Raw genomic sequence first — 13,178 nt, 5'->3', positions numbered from 1 at the left:
CACCAATGTCAGGCTCACTGGTCTATAGTTCCCTAACTTGTCCTTACCTGACCACCCATCTTAAACGATGGCACCATGTTAGCCAACTTCCAGTCTTCCGGCACCTCACCTGTGACAATTGGTGATACAAATATCTCAGTAAGAAGCCTAGCAATCACTTCCCTAGCTCCCCACAGAGTTCTAGGATATACCTGATCAGGATTAGTCCACTTTTATGTGCTTCAAGACATCCAGCACTTCCTCCTCTGTAATATGCACATTTTTCAAGATATGAAAAATGTGGTGTTGGAAAAACATAGCAGGCCAGGCAGCAGCCGAGGAGCAGGAGAATCGACTTTTCCTGCATAAGCTCTTCTTCAGGAATGAGGCTGGTGTGCCAAACGGGCTGAGATAAAAGGTGGGGGGGGGGGGGGGGGCGTGGAATTTGGGGGAAGGGGCGCTGGGAATACGATAGGTGGAAGGAGGTGAGGGTGATAGCTGGAGAGGGGGTGGGGGCGGAGAGATCGGGAAGAAGATTGCAGACCAAGAGGGCGGTGCTGAGTCCAAGGGTTGGGACTGAGATAAGGTGGGGGGAGGGGAAATGAGGAAGCTGGAGAAATCTACATTCATCCCGTGTGGTTGGAGGGTTCTTAAGTGGAAGGTGAGACGCTCTTCTTCCAGGCGTCATGTGGCCAGGGTCTGGCGATGGAGGAGGCCAAGGACCTGCATGTCATTGGCGGAGTGGGAGGGGGAGCTAAATTATTCAGCCACGAGGCAGTTGGGTTGGTTGGTGTGGGTGTCCCAGAGGTGTTCTCTGAAATGTTCCGCAAGTAGGCAGCCTGTCGCCCCAAGTAGATGAGACCACATCGGGTGCCGCGGATACAGTAAATGATGTGTGTGGAGGTGCAAGTGAATTTGCGACGTATATAGAAGGATCGATTGGGGCCTTGGAGGGAGGTGAGGGGGGAGGTGTGGGCACAGGTTTTGCACTTCTTGGGGTTGCAGGGGAAGGTGCCGGGAGTGGAGGTTGGGTTGGTGGGGGGTGTGGACTTGACGAGCGAATCGCGGAGGGAGTGGTCTCTCCTGAATGCTGATAGGGGTGGAGAGGGAAATATATCCCTGGTGGTGGGGTCTGTTTGGAGGTGGAGGAAATGATGGAGGATGATACAGTCTATCCGGAGGTTGGTGGGGTGGTAGGTGAGGACCAGTGGAGTTCGGTCCTGGTGGCGATTGGAGGGGCGGGGTTCAAGAGCGGAGGTGCGGGAAGTGGAGGAGATGCGGTGGAGATCGTCGTCAACCACATCGCAGGGGAAATTGCGGTCTTTGAAGAAGGAGGCCATTTGAGTTGTTAGGTAGTGGAATTGGTCCTCCTGGGAGCAGATGCGGCGGAGGCGGAGGAATTGGGAATATGGGATGGCGTTTTTACAGGGGGCAGGGTGGGAGGAGGTGTAATCTAGGTAGCCGTGGGAATTAGTCGGTTTATAGTAGATGTCTGTGTTGAGTCGGTCACCCGAGATAGAAATGGAAAGGTCTTGGAAAGGGAGGGGAGGGAGGAGTCTGAGAAGGTTCAGGTAAATTTGAGGTTGGGGTGGAAGGTGTTAGTAAAATGGATGAACTGTTCAATCTCCTCATGGGAGCACGAGGTAGCGCCAATACAATCATCAATGTAGTGGAGGAAAGGCTCAGGGGTGGTGCCAATGTAGCTGCGGAAGATGGACTGACCATCTACTTCCCTGCATTCTATATTTTCCATGTCCTTTTTCACAGTAAACACTGATGCAAAATATTCATTTAATATCTCCCCCATCTCCTGCGGCTCCACACAAAGGCTGCCTTGCTGATCTTTGAGGGGCTCTACTCTCTCTCAAGTTACCTTTTTGCCCTAATGTATTTGTAAAAACCCTTTGGATTATCCTTAAATGTATTTGCCAAAGCTATCTCATGTCCCCTTTTTGCCCTCCTGATTTCCCTCTTAAGTATACTCCTACTGCCTTTATACTCTTCTAAGGATTCACTCGATCTATCCTGTCTATACCTGACATATGCTTCCTTCTCTTTCTGTAGCAAACCCTCAATATCTTTCGCCATCCAGCATTTCCTACACCTACCAGCCTTTCCTTTCACCCTAACAGGAATATACTTTCTCTGGATTCTCGTTATCTCATTTCTGAAGGCTTCCCATTTTCCAGCCATCCCTGTACCTGCGAACATCTGCCTCCAATCAGCCTTTGAAAGTTCTTGCCTAATACCGTCAAAATTGGCCTTTCTCCAGTTTAGAACTTAAACTTTTAGATCTGGTCTATCCTTTTCCATCACTATTTTAAAGCTAATAGAATTATGGTCATTGGCCCCAAAGTGCTCCCCCACTGACAGCTCAGTCACCTGCCCTGCCTTATTTCCCAGGAGCAGGTCAAGTTTTGTACCTTCTCTAGTAGATACATCCACACACTGAATCAGAAAATGTTCTTGTAGATGTTTAGCAAATTTCTCTCCATCTAAACCCTTAACACTATGGCAGTCCCAGTCTATGTTTGGAAAGTTAAAATCTCCTACCATAACCGTCTTATTATTCTTACAGATAACTGAAATCTCCTGACAACTTTGTGTCTCAATTTCCCTCTGACTATTAGGGGGTCTATAATACATCCTAATAAGGTGATCATCCCTTTCTTATTTCTCAGTTCTACCCAAATAACTTCCCTGGATGCATTTCTGGGAATATCCTCGCTCAGTACAGTTATAATGCTATTTCATATCAAAAATGCCACTCTCCCTCCTCTTTTGCCTCCCTTTCTGTCCTTCCTGTAGCATTTGTATCCTGGGACATTAAGCTTGTCAGTCCTGTCCATCCCTGAGCTATGTTTCCTAATTGCTATGATATCCCAGTCCCATGTTCCTAACCATGCCCTGAGTTCATCTGCCTTCCCTGTTAAGGCCTCTTGTATTGAAATAAATGCAGTTTAATTTATCAATCCTAAATTGTTTTCTGTTTTGTCTCTGTCTGCCCTGATTGTTTGAATTGTTTCTTTTCTCAACTGTACCAGTCTCAGACTGATCTCTATCCTCACTATCTCCCTATGTAGCACTCCCCCACCTTACTAGTTTAAATCCTCCCAAGCAGCTCTGGCAAATCTCCCTGTCAGTATATTAGTCCCCTTCCAATTAAGATGCAATCCATCCTTCTTGCACTGGTCACTTCTACCCCAGAAGAGATTCCAATGATCCAAAAATGTGAATCCTTCTCCCATACACCAGCTCCACAGCCATGCATTCATCTGCTCTGTCCTTCTATTCCTATCCTCACCAGCTTGTAGCATTGGGAATAATCCAGATATTACTACTCTTGAGGACATCCTTTTTAAACTTCTGCCAAACTCTCTATATTTTCCCTTCAGAATCTCAACCTTTTCCTTTCTTGTGTTGTTGGTTCCAATGTGTGCAATGACCTCCTGTTGGCCTCTCTCCCCATTGAGAACATTCTAAACCCTTTCTGAGACATCCTTGATCCTGGCACCAGGAAAGCAACACACCATTCTGATTTTTCGCTGCTAGCCACAAAAACGTCTGTATATTCCTCAGACAAGAGAGTCTCCTAACACAGTCGATTTCTTGGAACCTGATGTACCCCTCATTGCATTACAGGCTGTCTTAAGACCAGAAACTTGGCTCTTTGTGCTACATTCCTCTGAGAATCCATCACTCCCTACATTTTCCAAAACAGCATATTTGTTTGAAATGGGGATAGCCACAGAAGACTCCTGCACTGCCTGTCTGCGTCTCTTGCCTTTTCTGGAGTTAACCCATCAATGTGACTGTATCTGTAACCTTTCCCCCTTCCTATAACTGCTATCCATCACACCCCCTTGTCCTTGTAAATTCGTCATTGTCTCCACCTGTCGCTCCAACTGATCTATTTGATCTGATAGGATTCGCAAACAACCGCATTTATTGCAGATATAATCCTCAGTAACACATAAACTCTTCCTTAACTCCCACATCCAACAGGGAGAGCATATCACTCTTAGGGCCATTTTTGCTTCTTCCATTCTTCTGACCGAGAAAATAGCAGCATCTTATTCTTGTACAAAACACTTCTCCAGGCTAACTTAATACTTATGGCTTATATTTTTAAGTTTAATCAAGAGACATAGTGTTTCTCCAAGTTTTGTCTTGCTGATGTCACACTGTAGGAGAAAGTGAGGAGTGCAGATGCTGGAGACCAGAGTTGAGAAGTGTGGTGCTGGAAAAACACAGCAGGCCAGGCAGCATCCGAGAAGGAGAATTGACATTTCGGGCATAAGCCCTTCTTCAGGAATGATTCACTCCTGAAGAAGGGCTTATGTCCGAAACATTGATTCTCCTGCTCCTCAGATGCTGCCTGGCCTGCTGTGTTTTTTCAGCAACAACTGATGTCACATTGTAGGTTGGTCTCAACATTTATGGTATGTTAGTATTAGCGTTGCATCACTAATTGCTTAGATTTTATGGAATGTCGTGTCTTGCATCCACTATGTATCCTGGATAGTGAGTAAGCATGATTGTCACATAATGAATTTGGACAAGAACGTTTGAAGAATTGGTGATGAATCAAACCAACTGTTGCACCTCTTTTGTATCTGTTTGTCACTACATCTCTGCTACTGCTCTCAACTTTTGGGATCTAGGTGAAAACATTTTGTTTTACATGACCTAGATATTTCTTTTCCCCTAATCAACCGGTTAGCAATGTCATTACTCACTTCTGTAGCAGGTGGGATCTGAATCTGGGACTCCTGTTTCAGAGGTACGGGCACATCCACTGCACCATAAGACCTATGTACTTGTCACTGGGTGCTTTGTCTACAATGTTTACTTCCTAGCTTCAGTTTCATTTGATGGGCTCTGTTTAGCAATCATCTAGATTTTGATAGTGGTGAGCAAAAGTGAGCAAACTTAACAATGTGCCTAACCAAGCAATAACAGACCTTCTGTAAAAGGAGTGGCCATTGTTGGATCTACTTTAATTGTTGATGTCCATGCTTGATGGTGGGGTTGAAATTTGTCTGCTGAATAGTTTCAATAAAATGAGAAATCAAGATATAATGGGAACCTCACTGTACTATACTTGCCGTTTATCACCTTGTTTATCACCTTTGAAGTGGTTGACCCCCCTGTGCCTCACCACTACTGTTCAACTGGATGAGGGTGCACTCACCTATCCATTCCATCTAACTGCAGCCAAATAATCACTTGCCATGGATTGTCCCACACCATTGTCTCTGCTGCTCTGCAAAGATCTTGAGCTAAAGGGTGGGGATGAATAGGCTGTGGCTTTTTTTCCCTGGAACTTTGAAGGCTGAGTGTTGGAGTGTTTGCAGATGACACTAAGATGAGTGGCACAACAAAGCGTGCAGAGGACAGTGAAACTTTGCAGAGGAACTTAGATACATTGAGTGCGTGGGCAGAGGTCTAGCAGATGGAAGACAATGTTAAGAAATGTAAAGTCATCCATTTTGGTAGAAGTAACAGTAAAAAGGATTATTACTTGACGGTAAAAGGTTGCTTCTATGCAGAGGGACCTGGGTATCCCTGTGCCTGAATCACAGAGGGTGTTCTGCAGGTACAACAGGTAATTAGGAAGGCAAATGGAATTTGTCCTTCATTGCTAAAGGGATTGAGTTTAAACGCGGAGAGGTTACGTTACAGATGTACAAGGTGCTAATGAGGCCATACCTGGAATACTGTGTGCAGTTTTGGCCTCCTTACTTGAGAAAGGATGTACTGGCACTGGAGGGGGTGCAGAGGAAGTTCACTAGGTTGATTCTGGAGTTGAAGGGTTTGGCTTATGAGGAGAGACTGAGTAGACTCAGATTATATTTGTTGGAATTCAGAAGAATGAGGGGGTACCGTATAGGAACATATATAATTATGAAGGGGATAGATAAAATAGAAGTAGAGAGGATGTTTCCACTGGCAGATGAAACTAGGACAAGAGGGCACAGCCTCAAGATGAGGGAATGGATTTAGGTCTGAATTGAGAAGGAACTTCTTCACCCAGAGGGTTGTAAGTCTATGGAATTCCCTGCCCAGTGAAATAGTTGATGCTACTTCAGTAAGTGTTTTTCAAGCTAAGATAGATATTTGTTTCAACAATAAAGGAATTAAGGGATATGGTGAATGGGCGAGTAAGTGGATTTGTGTCCACAAAAAGATCAGCCATGATCTTATTGAATGGCAGAGCAGCCTCAATTGGCCAGATGGCCTACTCCTGCTCCTGGTTCTTATGTTCATATGAAAGGTGACCTTATAGAAGTTTATAAAATCATGAGGGGCATGAATAAGGTGAATAGCCAAAGTCTTTTTCCTAGGGTAAGGGGAGTCCAAAACTAGCGGGGCATAGATTTTAGATGAGAGGGGAAAGTTTTAAAAGGGACCTGAGGTGTAACCTTTTCATGTAGAAGGTGGTGTATTTATGGAATGAGCTATTAGAGGATGTGGTGGAGGCTGGTACAATTACAGCATTTCAAAGGCATCTGGATGGGTACATGAATTGAAAGGATCTAGAGGGATGTGGGTCAAATGCTGACAAATGGTTTTGGTCAGATTGGGATGTCTGCTCAGTGCAGATGAGTTGGACTGTAGGGCCTGTTTCTGTGCTGTATGACTATCTATCCTTGGCTTCCTTTTATGTTATCTCATCAGTAAACATTGTCCTTCAGTTTCGGATTATTTTTCATACGTACACTGACAACACCCAGCTCTACCTCACCACCTCTTGGCTCCCCCTCACCACCCCCGTCTGCAATTTCAGATTGTTTAAGTACATTCACTACAGGTTGAGCAGTAATTTCATCCACTTGAACATTGGGATGGCCAAAACTGCTGTTTTGGGTCTGCACTCAAAGCTCTGTTCCCTTGCTACCAATTCTGCAAACAATAGAACATGCCAGACTGATCACAACTCTGGTGCCATATTTAATGCTAAGATTAGCTTCCAGCTTCAAATTCTTGCCATTACTAAGACATCTATTTCCGTCTTTATACCATGGTTTGGAGATGCTGGTGTTGGACTGGGGTGTACAAAGTTAAAAATCACACAAAACCAGGTTATAGTCCAACAGGTTTATTTGGAAGCACTAGCTTTTGGAGCGCTGCTTCTTCATCAGATGGTGTGCAGTGCAAGATCGTATGACACAGAATTTTCAAAGTTCTGCGATTTACATATTAAAGAACTGAAATCAATATATTCATTCTAAAAGATGAGAGACTTAACAAACAATCCAGGTCTTCGTCAACATATCATTTCAGTATCATCACACTGTAAACTTCTGCGTTAAATGGCGTGTCTTACAATCTTATACTCCACAACCACCAGATGAAGGAGCAGTGCTCCAAAAGCTAGTGCTTCCAAATAAACCTGCTGGACTATAACATGATGTTGTGTGATTTTTAACTATCTTCATCTCATCACTGACATTGCCTCTACGCCTTGGAACAGTTGAAAGCATCTGTTGTACTTTTACTACCTGTTGAGTTGACTATTCTAATGCATGCATCGCTAATCTCCCATTTCTATCTTGTTAAACTTGAGATTATCAAAACTATTGTTTTCTGAGTTTTACATTTCACCACGCCCTGTTCACCAATCACAAAACTCTCATTAACTTCCATTCAAGCAAAATCCTGATTTTTAAAATCTCATCCTTTTTTTAGAATCCCTTCCTAACACTGTATTTTCCTAAGAGATAGATTTTTCGGTCTCTCATAAAACCTGAGGATATGGGAGTGAGCAGCAATGTGGGGTTAAGGGCCAATGATCAGACATAATCGTATTGAAGGGTGAAAGTGGTTTTGCCTCCAGCTCCACAACATGTCCATAGCTGAATAGGCTGGGGCTGATTTCCCTGGAGCGTCGGAGGCTGAGGGGTGACCTTATAGAGATTTATAAAATCACGAGAGACATGGATAGGTAAATAGACCAAGTCATTTCCCTGGGATGGGGGAGCCCAGAACTAGAGGGCATAGGTTTAGGGTCAGAGGGGACAGATATAAAAAAGAACCTAATGGGCAACATTTTCATGCAGAAGGTGGTGAGTGCATGGAATGAGCTTCCAGAGGAAATGGTGGAGGCTGGTACAATTGCAACATTTAAAGGGCATCTGGATGGGAATATGAATAGGAAGGATTTTAAGGGATATGGGCCAAGTGCTGGCAAATAGGACGAGATTAGGTTAGGATATCTGGTCGGCATGGATGAGTTGGACTGATGGGTCTGTTTCCATGCTGTACATCTCTATGACTCTAATATCTCTGCTGTCTTAAATGCATAGATTCCCCACCACCTGCAAGTTCCCCTTCAACCCACTCACATCTTGACTTGGAAATATATCACCGTTCCTTGACTGTCATTGGATCGAAATCCAGGAATTTCCTCTCCAATGGCATTGTGGGTCTAACTACAGCACACACACTGCAATGATTCAAGAAGGCAGCTCACCACCACCTTCTCAAGGGCAACTAGGGTTGGGCAATAAATGCTGGCCCAGCCAGCAGAGCCCACATCCCACAAGTGAGTAAAAGAAGCACTGATCTTAATCACTGCATCATTGATGGCCCTACTTCAGTTACCTGGAATTCCTTCTCTCCACCTCCCTACCTTACCTTGCTTCTTTAAGAATCTCCATAAAAGCTCCATCTTTTAGTAGCTTGGAGTAGTGATCAGATTTAAAAGCCTGGATGTGGTGAAGTGGATGTATACATCACTGACATACACCAGCACTGATCCCTGTGGCATTCAACTATGTACAAGGTGTCAACTTGAAAATGTCCACTGTAGTCCAAAGATGTGCAGGTCAGGTGAATTGGCCATGCTAAATTGCCCATAGTGTTCAGGGATGTGTAAGTTAGGTGCTTTATTTAGGGGAAATGTTGAGTATTAGGTGTAGGGACAAGGGTCTGGGTGGGATACTGTTCGGAGGGTTGGCCTGGACTTGTTGGGTCAAATGGCCTGCTTCCACACTGTAGAGATTTTAATTTTCTGTCTTCTATTAGTTAACCAATGCTCTATCCATGCTAGTAAACTACCACCACTACGTGGGGTCTTCTCTTGTTGGGTAACCAATTATATATTATTTTATCAAGTGCCTTCTGAAAAATTCAAACAGATTACATCCACTGTTTCCCTCTATATCCTGCTTTTTACCTCCTCAAAGAATGTTAGTGAATTTGTCAGGCAAAATTTTCCCTTCATCAATTCCTGCGGATTCTGCTTGGTCATAACATATGTTTCTAACCTGATCTGCTATTCTTGCCTCAATAATTGACTCAAACATTTTCCTAGTAAGAGACATTAAGTTAAATGGCTTAGTTACCTGTTTATTGGTCGACTTTCATTCCTAAATAAAGATGTGGCATTGGTAGTTTTCCAAACGTTTGACAAAGTGACACTTTCCCACAATCTAAGGATGCCTGGAAGATTACTACCGGTGCACTGATTATCTCTGTAGGTGACTCACTTATAGAATCATAGAGTCACAGAGATGCACAGCACGGACGCAGACCCTTCAGACCAACTCGTCCATGCTGACCAGATATCCCAACCCAATCTCGTCCCACCTGCCAGCACCCGGCCCATAACCCTCCAAACCCTTCCTATTCATACACCCATCCAAATGCCTTGTAAATGGTGCAATTGTACAACCTCCACCACTTCCTCTGGCAGCTCATTCCATACACGTACCACCCACTGAGTGAAAACATTGCCTCTTAGGTCTCTTTTATATCTTTCCCCTCTCACCCTAAACTTATGACCGCTCATTCTGGACTCCCCGATCCCAGGGAAAAGACTTTGTCTATTTATCCTACTTATTTCAGTCATGATTTTATTGACTTCTATAAGACCACCCCTCAGTCTCCAGCCTCCGACGCTCCAGGGAAAACAGCCCTAGCCTACTTAACCTCTCCCTATAGCTCAAATTCTCCAACCCTGACAACAACCTTGTAAATCTTTTCTAAACCCTTTCACGTTTCACAACATCTCTCCAGAAGGAGACCAGAATTGCATTCAATATTCCAACAATGACCTATCCAATGCCCTGTAGAGCTGCAACATGACCTCACAACTCCTGTACTCAGTACTCTGACCAATAAAGGAAAGCATACCAAACACCTTCTTCACTATCCTACCTACCTGCGACTCCACTTTCAAGGAGCTATGAAGCTGCACACCAAGGTCTCTTTGTTCAGTAACACTCCCTAGGACCTTACCATTAAGTGTATAAGTCCTGCTAAGATTTGCTTTCCCAAGATGCAGCACCTCGCATTTATCTAAATTAAACTCCATCTGCCACTTCTCAGCCCACTGGCCCATCTGGCCAAGTTCCTGTTGTAATCTGAGGTAACCTTCTTCTCTGTCCACTACACCTCCAATTTCGGTGTCATCTGCAAACTTATTAAGTGTACCTCTTATGCTCTCATCCAAGTCATTTATATAAATGTTAATATACTAGGACATATCCCATCAGGTCTAGAGGACTTACCCCCCTTCCTTTTATTGCCAACTCCCTTGAAAGTGTAGAGGTTTTGTGGCCCCAATTACATCACAGTGTTTACCCTTACCACAGCCCAAAGATCTGGACAATTGTTCCTTATGTGAAACAGTAGCATATATTGTTTATAATTTTAATGCTTTAGTGAAGGTGGTTTGGCATTTTTGGTTACTTGAATTTTTTTAAAATTATGATCACTCCACACTAATTAATATTTACAAAATGGGAAGTTGCATTGTCTCTGACCCTTTGGGGGGGGGTCTTGGACACTGGATTCCATGGCTGTTCTCTTGAGTGTTGGGCATATCAGTTGCCATCCAACCAGCTGGTGGCAGAAGCGGTGCAGGCTGTGTGGGATTTTGGCTCTAGTTCACCCGCCTTGGAGAATGTCATATGGTTTTCGCATGGGATGGGGGAGGCAATGGCAGAAGTGTGGGTGCAAAATGGAAAGGGGATGAACTCTTAACTGTTGGGTGGATGGCATTGGGGGAGTTGGAGAGGGGCAACATGTGAGTTCTTAGTGTAGGAGCACAGAACTGATAAAGTGCAGAAGGTGGCCATTTGTCCCATCATGGACCACTGGCTCTCTCACGATCAATGTAACTAGCACCATACCCATCGGGGGGTAGATAACTCTGAAGGGCTAAAATGTTTATTCTTTTTCTTCCTTTCCACAGATGTATGCCGAGGTCACACGACACAACGTGAGGACTGCAGATGCTGGAGATCAGAGTCAGAAAATGTGCCGCTGGAAAAACGCAGTAAGTCAAGCAGCATCCAAGGAGCAGGGGAGTTGATGTTTTAGGCATAAGCCCTTCATCAGGAAAGCCCTTCATCTTGATGCCCATCCAGCCACACTTCACCACCAGGTTATATAGTCCAACAGGTTTATTTGAAATCACAAGCTTTCGGAGCACTGCCTCTTTGTCAGGTGAAGTCTCTTTATAGCATATTTACTATAAATTCAGTGTCCTATGATACTGCCCCACTAGCCACCTGATGAAGGAGCAGCGCTCTGAAAGCTTGTACTTCCAAATAAACCTGGTGAAAACAAGGACTGCAGATGTGGAAACCAGAGTCTAGACTAGAGTGGTGCTGGAAAAGCACAGCAGTTCAGGCAGCATCGGAGGAGCCAGGCTTTAATCTGGTTTTGTGTGATTTTTTAAAATTTTGTCCACCCCAGTCCGACCTCCAATCATGTCCTAGCTCAGGTTACCAAGCAGCAGCCTCCTTCTCAATACCAAACCCTTGCCTGGAGTGATGGCGATGCTCTGATTAAACCACCATGAATATTCTCTCAAAACAGAGTAGCCCTACAGGGCTCTGGGTTTACAACCGACTCCACCTGCACCTTCTCCTTTTGCCCTTTGTGCGTTATTTATTTCCATACAGCAATCATTCAAAATCCTTCCAGGGCTGCGATGTAATCGCTTTCCACCACACTCTCAGGCAGCACATTCCAAATCCTAATCCCTCCACCTCATTCCTTTTTGCCAATCGCCGCCAACCTCTCGTTAATGATCCTTCCCACCAGTGGGCACTACCGATCCACGTCCAACCCCACAATCAAAACCCTCCCGGGGAGGAAAAGCTAGCGCAACATCTTCGCTCTACCTCGACCTCCTGCAATACAAACAGAAAGCGCTGGGATAAACGCTGTTAAACTACTGTCCTGTTTGATTCCCAGGGTCAACAATATGTGGTCGCCCATCCCCTCGTGTTTTCACTTTGTGTTGGTGCATTCGACGCCGCTGGAATAGAGGAGAGAGAGCCTGCTGTATTGGATGGGTATTACTCGGCTCAGATTCCTTCTTTTCCATGTAAGCAGAGGCAGAGGGAGGTGAGGCTATTGCCAAATCCGGAAGTGACGGTTTTGGAGCAGGTAGACTCCAGAGCAACCTGCAGAGTCTCTTTTTGTCTCTCACAGTGGGGATAAACCGGCAGCAATGGATACAAGGCAGAGTGCACTGGTTACAACATTGTCTCTCCTCTGTCTGTTCACAGGTAAAAACACCAGTTCCTTCAGTAACATCCTTGGGAAATGCTCTTCCACTGTGTTTTTGCTTTACATTCCCTCTTTGTGTGTGTTTTTGTTTCCTTTATTCCACCTCTCCTCCTCCCTTTCTGTTTTCCTCATCGCGCAACTTTTTGGTCTGATGGCAAAATTTCGTCTTAGTTTTCACTTTTTCTCTCTCCCTCACAGGGAGGTTGGGATCCATCGTGGTTTGCTTGTATTCTTCCTCCCCCCTCCAGCCCCAAACCCCCATTTAGCACTGAAACCTCTTTCTGCTTAGTGTAGGTCACCTCAGGGAGCGGCGTCAGAGGTCTGTCTCTCTCTGCCTTTTGTACTTATTATTCATTAATGCCAGCCAGCTGCTGTTGATGTTTAACCTAGCTCTTGGCTGGATCTCCTTTAAAACATTGCAAGGAATACTGGGACTGCGCGTTCGTTCAGTCACTTTGTGTAATCTTGGATTGAAACATTGCTGAGTCTTGTCCTGTGTTGTTTATGTTTATGTTTTGTGTGATCAGCAAGTTCCGTAGACTCTGTGATGTGTGTCTGTCTGCCTGCCTATGCCTTATAATTAAAGACTGAATTTGTGTGAAAGCTAGCAGCTGTTTTGAGGGGGAGGAATTTAAACAAAAAATAAAGCAGTTCATGATACTTCACAG

The 13,178-nt window shown here is 44.6% G+C and overlaps 1 protein-coding gene across 2 annotated transcripts in view; it reads left to right on the top strand.

Moving 5' to 3' along the window:
* The first annotated feature begins 12,066 nt into the window (after positions 1-12,066).
* Positions 12,067-13,178, top strand: part of cxadr (CXADR Ig-like cell adhesion molecule) — a 100,854-nt gene continuing 99,742 nt past the window's right edge. For both annotated transcript variants that reach the window (XM_060833847.1, XM_060833846.1), the window contains exon 1: positions 12,067-12,509. In XM_060833847.1, coding sequence (XP_060689830.1) covers positions 12,452-12,509 — 58 coding nt within the window. In that variant the 5' untranslated portion in view covers positions 12,067-12,451. The remainder of the gene's footprint in view (positions 12,510-13,178) is intronic.

Source organism: Hemiscyllium ocellatum, chromosome 12, assembly GCF_020745735.1.
Source record: "Hemiscyllium ocellatum isolate sHemOce1 chromosome 12, sHemOce1.pat.X.cur, whole genome shotgun sequence".
Taxonomy (NCBI): domain Eukaryota; kingdom Metazoa; phylum Chordata; class Chondrichthyes; order Orectolobiformes; family Hemiscylliidae; genus Hemiscyllium; species Hemiscyllium ocellatum.
This window is presented reverse-complemented; position numbering and strand designations above follow the sequence as displayed.